This window comes from Petromyzon marinus, chromosome 31 (genome assembly GCF_048934315.1).
Source record: "Petromyzon marinus isolate PM22_M1 ecotype Great Lakes invasive population chromosome 31, UKy_Petmar_22M1.pri1.0, whole genome shotgun sequence".
NCBI lineage: Eukaryota > Metazoa > Chordata > Hyperoartia > Petromyzontiformes > Petromyzontidae > Petromyzon > Petromyzon marinus.
The window spans coordinates 9,493,536-9,506,475 of record NC_133697.1 but is presented as its reverse complement, the minus strand read 5'-3'; the positions used below and the strand labels follow the sequence as shown (position 1 = coordinate 9,506,475).

At 49.2% G+C, this 12,940-nt stretch overlaps 1 protein-coding gene across 1 annotated transcript in view; it reads left to right on the top strand.

The window, feature by feature from the left end:
- Positions 1 to 12,940, top strand: part of LOC116947787 (RNA-binding protein Nova-1-like) — a 55,999-nt gene that overhangs the window by 7,044 nt on the left and 36,015 nt on the right. Inside the window, exon 2 of the mRNA XM_032963934.2 lies at positions 3,283 to 3,426. Coding sequence (XP_032819825.2) covers positions 3,283 to 3,426 — 144 coding nt within the window. The remainder of the gene's footprint in view (positions 1 to 3,282; positions 3,427 to 12,940) is intronic.

The window sequence follows — 12,940 nt, the reverse complement described above, 5'->3', positions numbered from 1 at the left end:
ACAAATTTTAACAATATAATACTTTATGCAAGGTGATCTGGAGAGGGCCGTTGTCTGCAACATTGCCGATGGTTTTATTTTAATGTCACGGTGTTATGAAGGTAAAAGGTGTTGAGGTTTTTTTTGTCGTTAATTGTACTTGTGCACCCACTGTTGATGTCGCAGCAGCAGCGGCATCACTAAATCATTTGTGTAAAACGGAAATACTCGCCTGGATTGTGACCTCGACCGTTTTAGTTACCGACAAAGATCCCCCGTGTAGCCTTGACAGACTTTTAGGGCAAGTTCTGTTAGCGCCTACACAAAGATCCCCCGTATAGCCTTAACAGACGGTAGGGGCAAGTGCAGTTAGCGAGTAGCACCTATGAAGGCCGGCACAGCACACGAGGGGGTGGGTGGCCAACACCACGCCCGGCCGCCTTTGTCTCCCTAATGCCGATGTTTACACACCGCACCAGGTACTCATTTGAGGCTGAGTCGACCTAGGGGAGGCCGGGGACTTGTTCAGATAATCGTCGCTGGCGGTGTTGGCCCTGAGCGGGAATCGAACTCGGGTGGCCAGGTTCGTAGCGCAGCGCGCTAACAGCTACACTACCGTCTACACACGCACGCACGCGCAAGCAAAGCGAGATGACAAAGGCTGTGAATTAAAGACGCTGTAATCGCAACTCCGACTATTTACATGAATTATTACTCGTATGGGTTTCGCGCGCACAGTGGCAGCACTGTGTGTAGCGGGGAGGGAGAATTAGGAAAGAGAGCGGTCTAATTGATTGCTCGTCGGCAATGAACGTCACTCACACTGTAATGAAATGGTGATGAAGCAAAGCCAAGAGACTCAGACACATTAACACATTGCCATGATCATCATCCTCACCTTCATCAAATTCACTGTGGGCCATCATCCTCATTGCCGCCATCATCATCAAATTAATTCAAGCATCATCATCGACGACGACGATGATGATACATCATCAGTGCAGGTCTCAATGCAAATACAATAAAATGGCTAAAATAAAATGAAATCTAGAACGCGTGTAACATCTAAAACATCCAACCATTTCTTCTCCAGAAGTATGTCCAGAGGTTTTTCGTCCGCCTGCGGTAACGAGCAGAATTAAGAGGCGGTGGAAACCCCAAAGCGTCGACTTCGCATCCGTCGTTCTTCAATGCTGCCCGGGAGTTCACAGGGGATGTCCGTAGTCGGGTCAACCGGGCCAGGTTCCTTGCAAAACGTTGGGGGGCGGGGGGGGTGGTCACGGCGTTCGCGTTTTGTGTTCCCGCGACTCCGTTGGGAATGGAAGCGCAACGGGGGCTACAGTGAGCGCAGCTGAACGCACTCAGCCGTGGCACCGCTGGTGCGCTCCCGTTCCAACCTCGCTTTTGTGGGCAATGACGCAGCGACATTGAACACGGGAGGTTTTGGAGTGCGCGCGAGCGCGTGCGTGCATGTGAGTGCGGAGCGGTGGCGCGGTGGTTAGCGCGCTGCGCTACGAACCCGGCGACCCGAGTTCGATTTGCCGCTCACGGCCAACACCGGTGATGATTACCTGAGCCGGTGCTGGGCTTCCCCTTGAGTCGACTCGGCCTCAAATGAGTACCTGGTGTAGCGGTGTGTGTAAACATCGCTACTGGGGAGACAAAGGCGGCCGGGCGTGTTCCTGGCCACACCACCCCATCGTGTGCTGTCGCGGCCTTAATAATTGCTCGCTAACAGCACTTGCCCCAACAGTCTGTTAAGGCTACACAGGGTGATTGTCTTTGGAGTGATTGTGCAGTGTTTTTTTCTCACTGTGCTAGATCCTGGAAAGCTGGGTACAATATCTGGCCACGCACAACCTCCGTGTACAGGGGGAACTTAACCCCCCCGCCACCGCACTGTAGCGGAGTCCAGTGAGCCTGGAGCTGCGAGCCACGGGCCCCGGGTTCACATCCAACCGCCTGTCGTTTTGATGACCCAGGTCGCCTTTTGCAGACGAGGCTATCCTGGTCTCTTGAGTTCTCACCTGGTTAAATAAACCATCCTGGGTCTCCTCTAGGTCAACTCAGTGTTAAATGAGCACCTGGCATAGTGTGTACATTAACAAACAAAAAATTAGCACGATGTTAGACAAAGGCAGCCGGGCACGGTGATGGCAACTCCACACGTTTAGTGCCATTCGGGCCCGAACAGGTGTCGGCTAATAGCACTTGTCCCTGTGGACTGTGAGGCTACACGGATATCTTTGTTGGTGTTTTCTGCGCTAACCACTATGCCACTGCTCCAAGCCATGTACACGTACTTAACTTCCTCGAATTGTTGCAATTTGTTGGCTGATTATATTTTGTCGTTTTATTAGATTTTTTTTCCTACTGGAATTATTCGACTTAGAATTATCGTTCCCGTCTCCCATGAAGAAGGGATGTGTATGACAATGCAGTATGAGTTAATGTTCTTATTTCCATCATCAAGCTATGATTTGCTTGTCTTGTTAGGTGAGCAGATTTGAGTTTAGTATTTGTTATAGGGTGTCTGTCATTCACGTGTTATCCAATGCCTCTCAACCCTATCCCTACCTCCATCATTACAATCACCACCACCACTGTTGGTATCAACACCCGTGCCACTATCATCACCACCATCTCCACCTCCCTCACCACCACAACCACCTCCTTTGCTATTGCACCACCACCATCTTCATAACCACCTCCATCACAACTCCACCACTAACACCGCCACCACCACCACAAACGCCACCACTTTCTCCACCACCTCCCTCACCACCACAACATCAAACATTACCACCATCACGATCGTCACCTCCACTTCCATCATCTACATCTCCATTACCACCACTTCCACTTCAACCATCACCTCCACCACCTTCCTCACCATCACCTCAACCATTATCTTCATGACCACTACCACCACCACCATCACCACCTCAATCATTACATTCATCGCTGCCACCTACGCCATCACGACCTCCACCACAATCATTATCACTACCACCACTGCCTTTATCACCGCCCCCATCACCACTATCACCTTCACTACCACCTCAATCATTACTTGTATCGCTGCTCCCACCACCACCTTCACCACTACTACCCCCACCACCACCTTCACCACTACTACCCCCACCACCACCACCACCACCACCTTCACCACTACTACCCCCACCACCACCATTACCTCCACCACTGCCACCTCCACCACCGCCTCCACCGTCACTATCACTACCGCCACTACCATCACCACCGCCGACGCCTCGACCACCACCACCACTCCCGCTGGAGCAGACGAGGGGCAGTTCTACATGAAGGTGCTCATCCCCAGCTACGCCGCCGGCTCCATCATCGGCAAGGGCGGACAGACGATCGTGCAGCTGCAGAAGGAGACTGGAGCCACCATCAAGCTCTCAAAGTCAAAGGACTTCTACCCGGGTGAGGCGCGCGACGGTGCTCAGGAGGATCTAGAAACCTCCTGGGGAAGGAAATAGGGCCCTACATCAAGAGACAAACAAAATATTTTCTCTGCTCAATGTCAATACAATATATAGTTTGTTGTCTCAAAGGATGGGGGGGGGGGGATTTCTCCCATTGTAACTGCACCCCGCACCCGACCCGGATCCACCACTCCCGTGGTGCGGGAGTCGAGGGGTCGGCGCAGTCATTGAAATTAAAATACGCCCCAAACTGAAATGGTCGAGAGCAGTTTGGTGCGGAGCGCATTAGCCAATCACATGCCTGTCCTGCCCCTACCCTGAACACTCACCAACGCGCAATAAAATGCTCTGTTAATTGTCACCAGCCGCGAGTACGAGCAATGATCCGAACCCTACATAACCAGCCAACCGGCCACTTGTACTTGTCGTACCCCTAACCATAACTAGATAAGCCGTCACATACTATCACCCTCGCTGTAACCATATAACCACCTAGCCACTCACTATTATTAGCCCTATCGCTAGCCAACTAGCCACAAGCCACTGTTACTACTGAGCCATTGTCACGTAAGGGTCAGCGGAAAGCCACTGTTGCTAGACAACCAGCCGCTGGTACGAGCCCTCACGCTGACCCTTCACCCTATACCTGCGACCCCTCCTCCGGCGCTTCCCAAAGGGGGTGGAGTCCTTTGCTCAGTGACTGTTTGTGGGCGCGAGGAAAAACGCCGCCGTTGGGTTTTCCAGCCAGCCCGCGGAATCCGTGCTGCTTCCCAGAGGAACCGGTCTGTCCGCAATGTCCCAGCGCCCCCGACGGCACACGCGCACAAAAAAAAACAAGCGATACCTCCGCATTCCATACGGCAGCGGGGTTAAATCACCCGCCGCGTGTCACATGAAAGTGGAAAAAATCCTCAAAGGAGTTTTTTTGCCAGGTATTCTAATTTTGGGCCACAAGCCACTGCCTGGTTTTAGAGTCGGGCCAAATTCGCGTCTCCCACGAACGGCCGAGACGGAGCCCGGGCGACTTGCGGTTGAGTCTGAGTCACCGCTGGATTATCAGAGACGGCAGCAGGGTTGCCACCTGTCCCGGTTTTTGCCAGGAGGTAGCTGTTGTCTTGGGAAATCTGTCAAGTCTTCCCAGAACAACGAATAGCCCTGGTGTTGTGTCAGTTGCTCAATGATTTACCACTCAAGACAACGCTGCCTAAAACCAGTGTTCCTTCACTAATTTTATAGGCGGAAGTGGCCCATAAGACGACATCAGTGTTGAGGGCCGCCACACCGCCTGCAAGGGGTGTTGTCATCATTCGTGTTTTGTTGGGGGCTGTATGTCAGGGACCGCACTAGGGGCCACACTAAAGGCCACCAGGGTCCTTGCAATGAAGAACACTGGTCTAAACTAAACTATTTTTTTTATTTTACCAAGGCCCATTGAGCTATAGAGCTATTTTTCATAAGGGACCTGGCCACAAATGATAGCTCAACGAAGTGGCTTATCATCACGTGGAAATTTATTGCAGCCAAATACTCAGTCACATGCACGCACACTTATTCCCTGCAATGCGTGAGTATTTGCAGAATCCCGTTCTGTCTCTCCACATATATAAATAACAATAAGTTTTAGTCCATCATCCTATTGCCTCGACACACCAGTATAATCACCCAACGTTCGTGAAAGCAAGCCAACTGCGGGCCGGTTTTGACCTTCTGCTTCTCATCAAGAAGAGTCAGCGTTGTTCAGCAAAATGTTGGCCGGTTAACCAGATGTTTATTGGCGAGAGCACTCCGTATGAAATATTGGACCTCGATCAATGCATAGAGGCAAAACCTCGCGCGGAGTTCTCCCCTCGTTTCGTTCTGGTGAGATATTCTCCTTTTCCCCACGACGGGTTCCGGTTATTTTGTAACCTTAGATGAGACGTCGGCCCTGTTTATATTTTTTTTATTTTTGCCAATATCAGCAGAATATGAACGCTTAGCCAGTACTCGATAGCGGTGGGGGGGGGGCTTAGTTTACATTTGAATGGAGAAGGATTGTCAAACACGAGGAGAGGCGCGTCCATCCGCTCATTTATTGGGGCTATTAGCTAATTAAGGTTTAAGTGGGGTGGGGGGCAAAAGGTCATTGTGTCCTCGTGTCCTGTGGGGCGAGGCACCTTCAAAAGTTTCCGTGCACACAACAACGTTTGCTTACCGCCGGGCTCCTCAATAACCACGAAGCACGCACAAAACAGAGTACAGGTTGCCCCTCGCTCGGCGCCTGTTCGGTTTTGTGCGGTTTTCGCGTCTCTCTGCGGCGAACCCATTTCTAACAAAATATTCCCTCTATCATGCGGGTTTAAATTCCCTCGCGTGCTGCGATGCGGTTGGACGTGGCGCTACATCGCGCGTGTGTACTCCGTGTGTACCGTCCGCGCTACTCGGCGGGCAACTGTCTCCTCATGCCGTTTTCGCTTCGTGCGCCCTTTATTGGGACGCATCCACTGCTACTCCCCGCATGAAGCGAAGGGAGAGCTGTATGCGCGCGAGCGTCAACTGGGCGCCGGTGTTTTGTTTTTTCGCCTGGGGCGGTGGCGGCGGCGGCAGCGGCAGTGGTGAGCTTGCAGTGTCGCATCGAATGCAACCAGCGAAGCCGAGTTTGATTCCCAGCCACCGAATTTGCCGGCGGTGAGTGAAACAACTCAGTCGGCACTGCCCCTTTACCCCCAAATCTCCAGCCCTTTCTCGTGGTGAAAGTATGGCCAAAGAGCCCTTCATGGCTGACAAGGCCTCGGGTGGAGGCCCTCATCCAGCAGTGAATGGACAAAAGGCTGTAAATGTTTTAATTTCATTGATTACAATAAAAAATATACATTTACACAGTATATAAATTATACCGTATGTTAAAATTCAAACTAACACATAACTGGGATGTCTCTTAGTGTGGCTAATATTAAAATAGATAAATTAGCAGAAATTATGCCTCCTGCTCATTTCTCCCTCCACATGAAAAATGTAAGTATGATTATTACTACACATTCCATTAGCTGTACGGCCTTGGCTGCTCATTTAGTGAATTACTTTTATTCTGGAGGAGGACGCTAATGATTTATTTTGTGTTAAACACTCAGGAATGGGAATGCGAATTGTTACGATTCATTTTGGGTTCTAAATAAATGCGCAATATTTACTGGCAAAACAATTCAGTTGAATACAGTTGTACTTTCGGAACCCACGTGACTTTATTTTCGTAACGCGAGTCGTCTTTCTTCCGATGTAAATTGAATTGGAAATGTGTTGTCATCCTAACCACCGTCACCAACACCATCATCATCATAATCATCGTTACTTCTTACGCAACCATCGATGCACAGATGACGCCCGATTATCCGTGGGCAGGTTACGCGGGTTGCAGATTAACCGGGCCGGTGAAAAAATGAAGAAATATAGAAAAATTTTAATCTTTTATAGTTGATAATAGAGGAGGTTTTTGGGTTAGGTCGCGTTTATATAAATGTATCGTTAAACCCGCCACCACCACCCGACACAGCCAATTAGTAAGGTTTGTCAATTAAACAATACATGCCAATTCGTTCCTAGTTCAGCACACCGGTGTGTTGGAGAGTAAACCGACAAGATTTACAATTTATTGTTGATATTTTTTTATTGTAGATCTTCAACTGTTTGTGGTATCCCCGGCGGGGGGAAGGCCCATTGGGCGAACCTCGCTTTCATTCAAGGGCGACTCCCGGGTGGATGGGGGGGGGGCTTGTGGGAGTGGGTACAAGAATGGTACAAAAGAACCTTTCAATTATTTAACGAGGCAGCATTACGTCATGTAAACAATCAAAAGTATAAACACATTCCACAGCACAAAACCTTTCAAGTGAAAAAGATTAAGCCCGATGCATTATTATTAGAACACTATTCTTGCTTTTGGCATTATGTTCATGAGCTTAGTGCCAATGTCGAGGTCTGCTGGCCACGGCGAGAGGGCTTCTTGAGACAGGCTGTGTAGTTTTGCTCTTCCTCCTCTGTTGAAGGAGCTCAGACTACAGGGATTCACTATATGGGTCCATAGTTTTGGTTGTGTGGCCACAATCGCTCTCCTTTTGCCTTTAAAAAAAAAATTGTCCCATCTTCGTAGGAGATGTTGCGCATTGGTCCGTTGACAATTTATCATGGTAATTCAAAATGTACAAGCATCCGACACTACCCACCACGAAGCGTGGAAAAAAAACTAACGGTAAAAGGCAAATGCACAGCAGCCCTGTAATGTATTTTTCTTTAGAACTGCTTTTTTGTCTGTTTAGTTTATTGCCCTTTCCCCGGCACCTCCGATTAGCGCGGTTGGCTACGTACGGTGCGGAAGAAGAAGTTCAACATACATACGTACTTTTTTCACGCCACTGCTGGCGAATGTCCCCCCACTAGAGGCAGCTCGCTGGAGCCCCCTCCAATAAGGAGGGGGGGGAGGAGCATGTATACAAAGTGCTGCTATTCCACGCTCATTTGCACCTCTTCACGCGCGTGCTGATTCTATGATGAAGCTGCTCCTCGCTCGCGACCCCGGTGACCGATTACTTGAATGAAGATTCAAAAACAGACGGCGCATTCTTCGTCTTCACCACGGTCCCGCTATAAACACGCGCTGATGCAAGTTTTGCATAATCCGTGTTTTTGTTTTAAACCGGGCCACCCCCTTCACCCCCTTCACCCCCATCGCTCCGGATAATCGAGAGTCGACTGTGCAATCGATTGATGTCATGATCATTATTACGGGTGGCAGAGTGGCACAGGGGTAACGGTTGTGCCTCAGAAATAAGGACCCGAGTTTGATTTCCAACTCGGGTGCTTTTCTGCTTGGACCTTGAATGTTCTCCCCCCTTGTTCCGCATGGCTTTCCTCCGGGTTCTCCGCTTTCCTCCCATCACTGATATTGCACAAATCACTGTCGGCCAAAAACATCACAAAACAGGACGAACAGTCTTTGGACTCTAATCTGGCTTTCCTGGGTAAAATTTGGATTATTATATTATCTTCCCTCCTCATTATCATCCCTCCTCCTCACCACCACCACCACCATTATCATCATCGTCATCTTATTTCCATCCACCGCTGGCCGAATTCACTCTTCTCCCCACGGGAATCCCTATCGCAGTTCGATTGAACGTGGCCGCACCCAAATTTCTCACCCACACTTTCGCAGGTTCCCATCGCTCCTTCTCCCCTTTGTTGGTCCAGCCCTCGACTGCAGTGCGCCCCGCGCGCTCGCCTGTCGTGGATCCACTCGGTGAGCATTCATCACTCATGTCAACAAATCGTTGCAATCTGTTATCGATTCAAATCCTGACAATGCATCAAACCACGACGGTTTGGGGTGGGGGGGAGAGTCTTCATCCAGCGGTGGATCGATCGTGGCTGTAAAACAAAATTATACTCAGTTCATATGCTGACAATTCATTGAATCACAGGGGCATGTGGCTGGAAAAGGGGAGGGGGCGGTGAAGAGAGGAGTGGGGGGCGTTGGGGAGTGGGCCAAGCCATGTGGCCCCTCTCCCCCGAGCAATGGCTCCGCTTGGCATTGGCAAGACAATGGCTCAGTGTTCACCACAATGGGCATCTCTATCCGAAGCCACTGCTATTTCGTAGCGATTAGGAGACATTCCTAGACCGTAAAACCAGAACCCTCTCCGCGGCCTACAGCCATCCTCTGTCCTCATCATCTTCTTCTCCATCATTATCATCATCAGCAGCAGCCACGCTCTGTCCACTGCTGGATGAATGCCTACCCGAGCCGTCGCCGTCACTCACGGTCTCGTAATGCCACGGTACAAAGTGGAATGTCTTTGGTTCTAAGAGCATCTGCAGTGCGGGAAAAATGTATTTGATCCCCTGCTGATTTTGTACGTTTGCCCACTGACAAAGAAATGATCAGTCTACAATTCTAATGGTAGGTTTATTTGAACAGTGAGAGACAGAATAACAACAACAAAATCCAGAAAAACGCATGTCAAAAATGTTATAAATTGATTTGCATTTTAATGAGGGAAATAAGTATTTGACCCCTCTGCAAAACATGACTTAGTACTTGGTGGCAAAACCCTTGTTGGCAAAACCCTTGTTGGCAATCACAGAGGTCAGACGTTTCTTGTAGTTGGCCACCAGGTCTGCACACATCTCAGGAGGGATTTTGTCCCACTCCTCTTTGCAGATCTTCTCCAAGTCATTAAGGTTTCGAGGCTGACGTTTGGCAACTCGAACCTTCAGCTCCCTCCACAGATTTTCTATGGGATTAAGGTCTGGAGACTGGCTAGGCCACCCCAGGACCTTAATGTGCTTCTTCTTGAGCCACTCCTTTGTTGCCTTGGCCGTGTGTTTTGGGTCATTGTCATGCTGGAATACCCATTCACGACCCATTTTCAATGCCCTGGCTGAGGGAAGGAGGTTCTCACCCAAGATTTGACAGTACATGGCCCCGTCCATCGTCCCTTTGATGCGGTGAATTTGTCCTGTCCCCTTAGCAGAAAAACACCTCCAAAGCATAATGTTTCCACCTCCATGTTTGACGGTGGGGATGGTGTTCTTGGGGTCATAGACAGCATTCCTCCTCTTCCAAACACGGTGAGTTGAGTTGATGCCAAAGAGCTCCATTTTGGTCTCATCTGACCACAACACTTTCACCCATTTGTCCTCTGAATCATTCAGATGTTCATTGGCAAACTTCAGACGGGCATGTATATGTGCTTTCTTGAGCAGGGGGACCTTGCGGGCGCTGCAGGATTCAGTCCTCCACGGCGTAGTGTGTTACCAATTGATTTCTTTGTGACTATGGTCCCAGCTGCCTTGAGATCATTGACAAGATCCTCCCGTGTTGTTCTGGGCTGATTCCTCACCGTTCTCATGATCATTGCAACTCCACGAGGTGAGATCTTGCATGGAGCCCCAGGCCGAAGGAGATTGACAGTTATTTTGTGTTTCTTCCATTTGCGAATAATCGCACCAACTGTTGTCACTTTCTCACCAAGCTGCTTGGCAATGCTCTTGTAGCCCATTTCAGCCTTGTGTAGGTCTACAATCTTGTCCCTGACATCCTTGGAGAGCTCTTTGGTCTTGGCCATGGTGGAGAGTTTGGAATCTGATTGATTGATTGCTTCTGTGGACAGGTGTCTTTTATACAGGTAACAAGCTGAGATTAGGAGCACTCCCTTTAAGAGTGTGCTCACTCCCTTTAAGTGTGTGGTCCTAATCTCAGCTCGTTAGCTGTATAAAAGACACCTGGGAGCCAGAAATCGTTCCGATTGAGAGGGGGTCAAATACTTATTTCCCTTATTAAAATACAAATCAATTTATAACATTTTTGACGTGTCTTTCTGGATTTTGTTGTTGTTATTCTGTCTCTCACTGTTCAAATAAACCTACCATTAGAATTGTAGACTGATCATTTCTTTGTCAGTGGGCAAACGTACAAAATCAGCAGGGGATCAAATACTTTTTTCCCTCACTGTACATACAATTGCCTCCTTTGAAGACACAGCACAGGACAGTGGGCTCATTTATTGTACAGAGGGAGTCTTCGTCCACAGACAGAGGAAAAAAAGGGAAGAGCTGGAGCCGTGATGTGAACAGTAAGTCGGCAGCACAGATGTTTGGGGGGGGGGGGAAAGAAGGTTCCAGACTTTGAGGGCAGCACAGCAGAAGGAGTCACTTGCCATTGAGCAAAGGTTGACTGGGGGCTTCGACAGAAAGCTGCAGTTGCTGAAGCAAGAGCATCCGTGGAGCGGAGTAGAGTGAGATGATGAGAGGGGAGAGGTAAAAGAGTGGATGGGTTGCAGTAGATTGAGATGAGTTTTCAGTTTTCAGTTTATTTATTTTGGTATAGCCCTGTGAGCCATTCGACTCTTGAATCGGGTGCAACCACAACAAACAAAAAAAACAAAAACACGAACAAGAAAACATCTTAAAGTGACTTTGTGTGACTGTGCAAACAGAAAATCCATGAAAAAAAACAGCAAAAATATTCCTGAAAAAAGCACCGTACACCAACGCTGTGTGCAAAAAATCCCAGTGGGATGAGGGGTAGGGGAGTGCGCGGAGTGGTGTTGAGTGACATGAGAAGGGAACAACAGTAGGAGAGTACGTGAAGGGTAATTGAGTGAGGGCTGGAGTAGTTAGGGGCGATCCCACAGTTGATCTTGAAGACAGTGGAGTACGATCTTGAAATTGATCCAGGATTGATTTGAGAGCTCAGTGGAGCAACTATATTATTGGGGTCACGCTGGGGGCAGCAACATCCGAACGCGTTGAGATTTGTGTCAATTGTTTTAGTTTATAAATGCGGGTGAGAAGTTTGGCAGTGGCATTTTGGATCATGTGGAGTTTGGGGATGAGGGATTTGGCAGAAGCTGTAGAGGGGAGAATTGCAATGGTTGAATCAGGATGTGATTAAAGCGTGGATAATGCAATGGCCCCAACGCTCTGTTAAAGGCCACGTGGTCGATATTTTGTTTTGGTTCTGAATTGAATGGGACCGTGTGTGTCTCTTGGTCTGCCCGCTGCACTTTGATCCATGGCGACTTGGATTTGGGTTTGATTCCTGGCTGTGATACGCATCATCATCATTATCATCTTTAGCCACGATATTCCGAACTGCTGGAAGGCCTCTCCAAGCCATTACCATCGCCTTGCGATGCAGCAGTCAGTCTCCGATTTCATCGCTCCGTCTCCATGGTGGACCTGCTTGTTGGACGTGTTTCCTCATTTGGCCGTCCTCTTTGTTCCGAATCTTCTGTCTCTCTTTCTCTCTCTCTGTCCCTCCTTCTCCCTGTACCCAATCGCGTTGTCGATCCTTTTTATTTCCTTGCAACCCTCCACTGGAATAAACTTCCCCTGTACATTAAGCAACCCAACCTCTCCATAGCCTCCTGTTCCTCTCGTGAAGCCTCACCTCTTCTCTCTTGCCCATTCTCATCCTCTTCCCTCCCCTCGCCCCTCCACTCTGTCCGTCCCTCCCTCCCTCCCCTACTCTTTCATGACCCCTAAGTAACCACTCTATCGCGGGCACCCATTCATCAAACCTTGTAGTACACTCCCTGCCAACTAAATCATTCCATTCTGTGTCACCGTTTTGTCAGCTGTGTCAAGGGCCTTGATGAAAGTGAAGGCACTCTCTAAATATAAATTGGATGCACGTACGAATGTACTAGATTAGAATGAGATAACGTCTATTGGCCACCACGTGACTATTGGCCACCATGCCTTCCTGCGACGTGTCATGCGCCGGGCCCATATTGAATTATGAAGTCGATACGATGTCTCTCACGTGATTATTGTGCCCTCATTCGTGCATGCAGATTGCCTTCTGCCGCAGCGTAACTCGCAAGCGTGTGCCTCTCAGTGCCTCTTTGCACACTACATTGTGGCGACATCAGCTCTTCCGACGCAACACATTTGGCTGAAGCGACGATTTGCAGCAACGACGCCAGGAGAACGCTCGCTCCACCGTGGGCTTTTCGTTTTTTTTTCTGCTGACT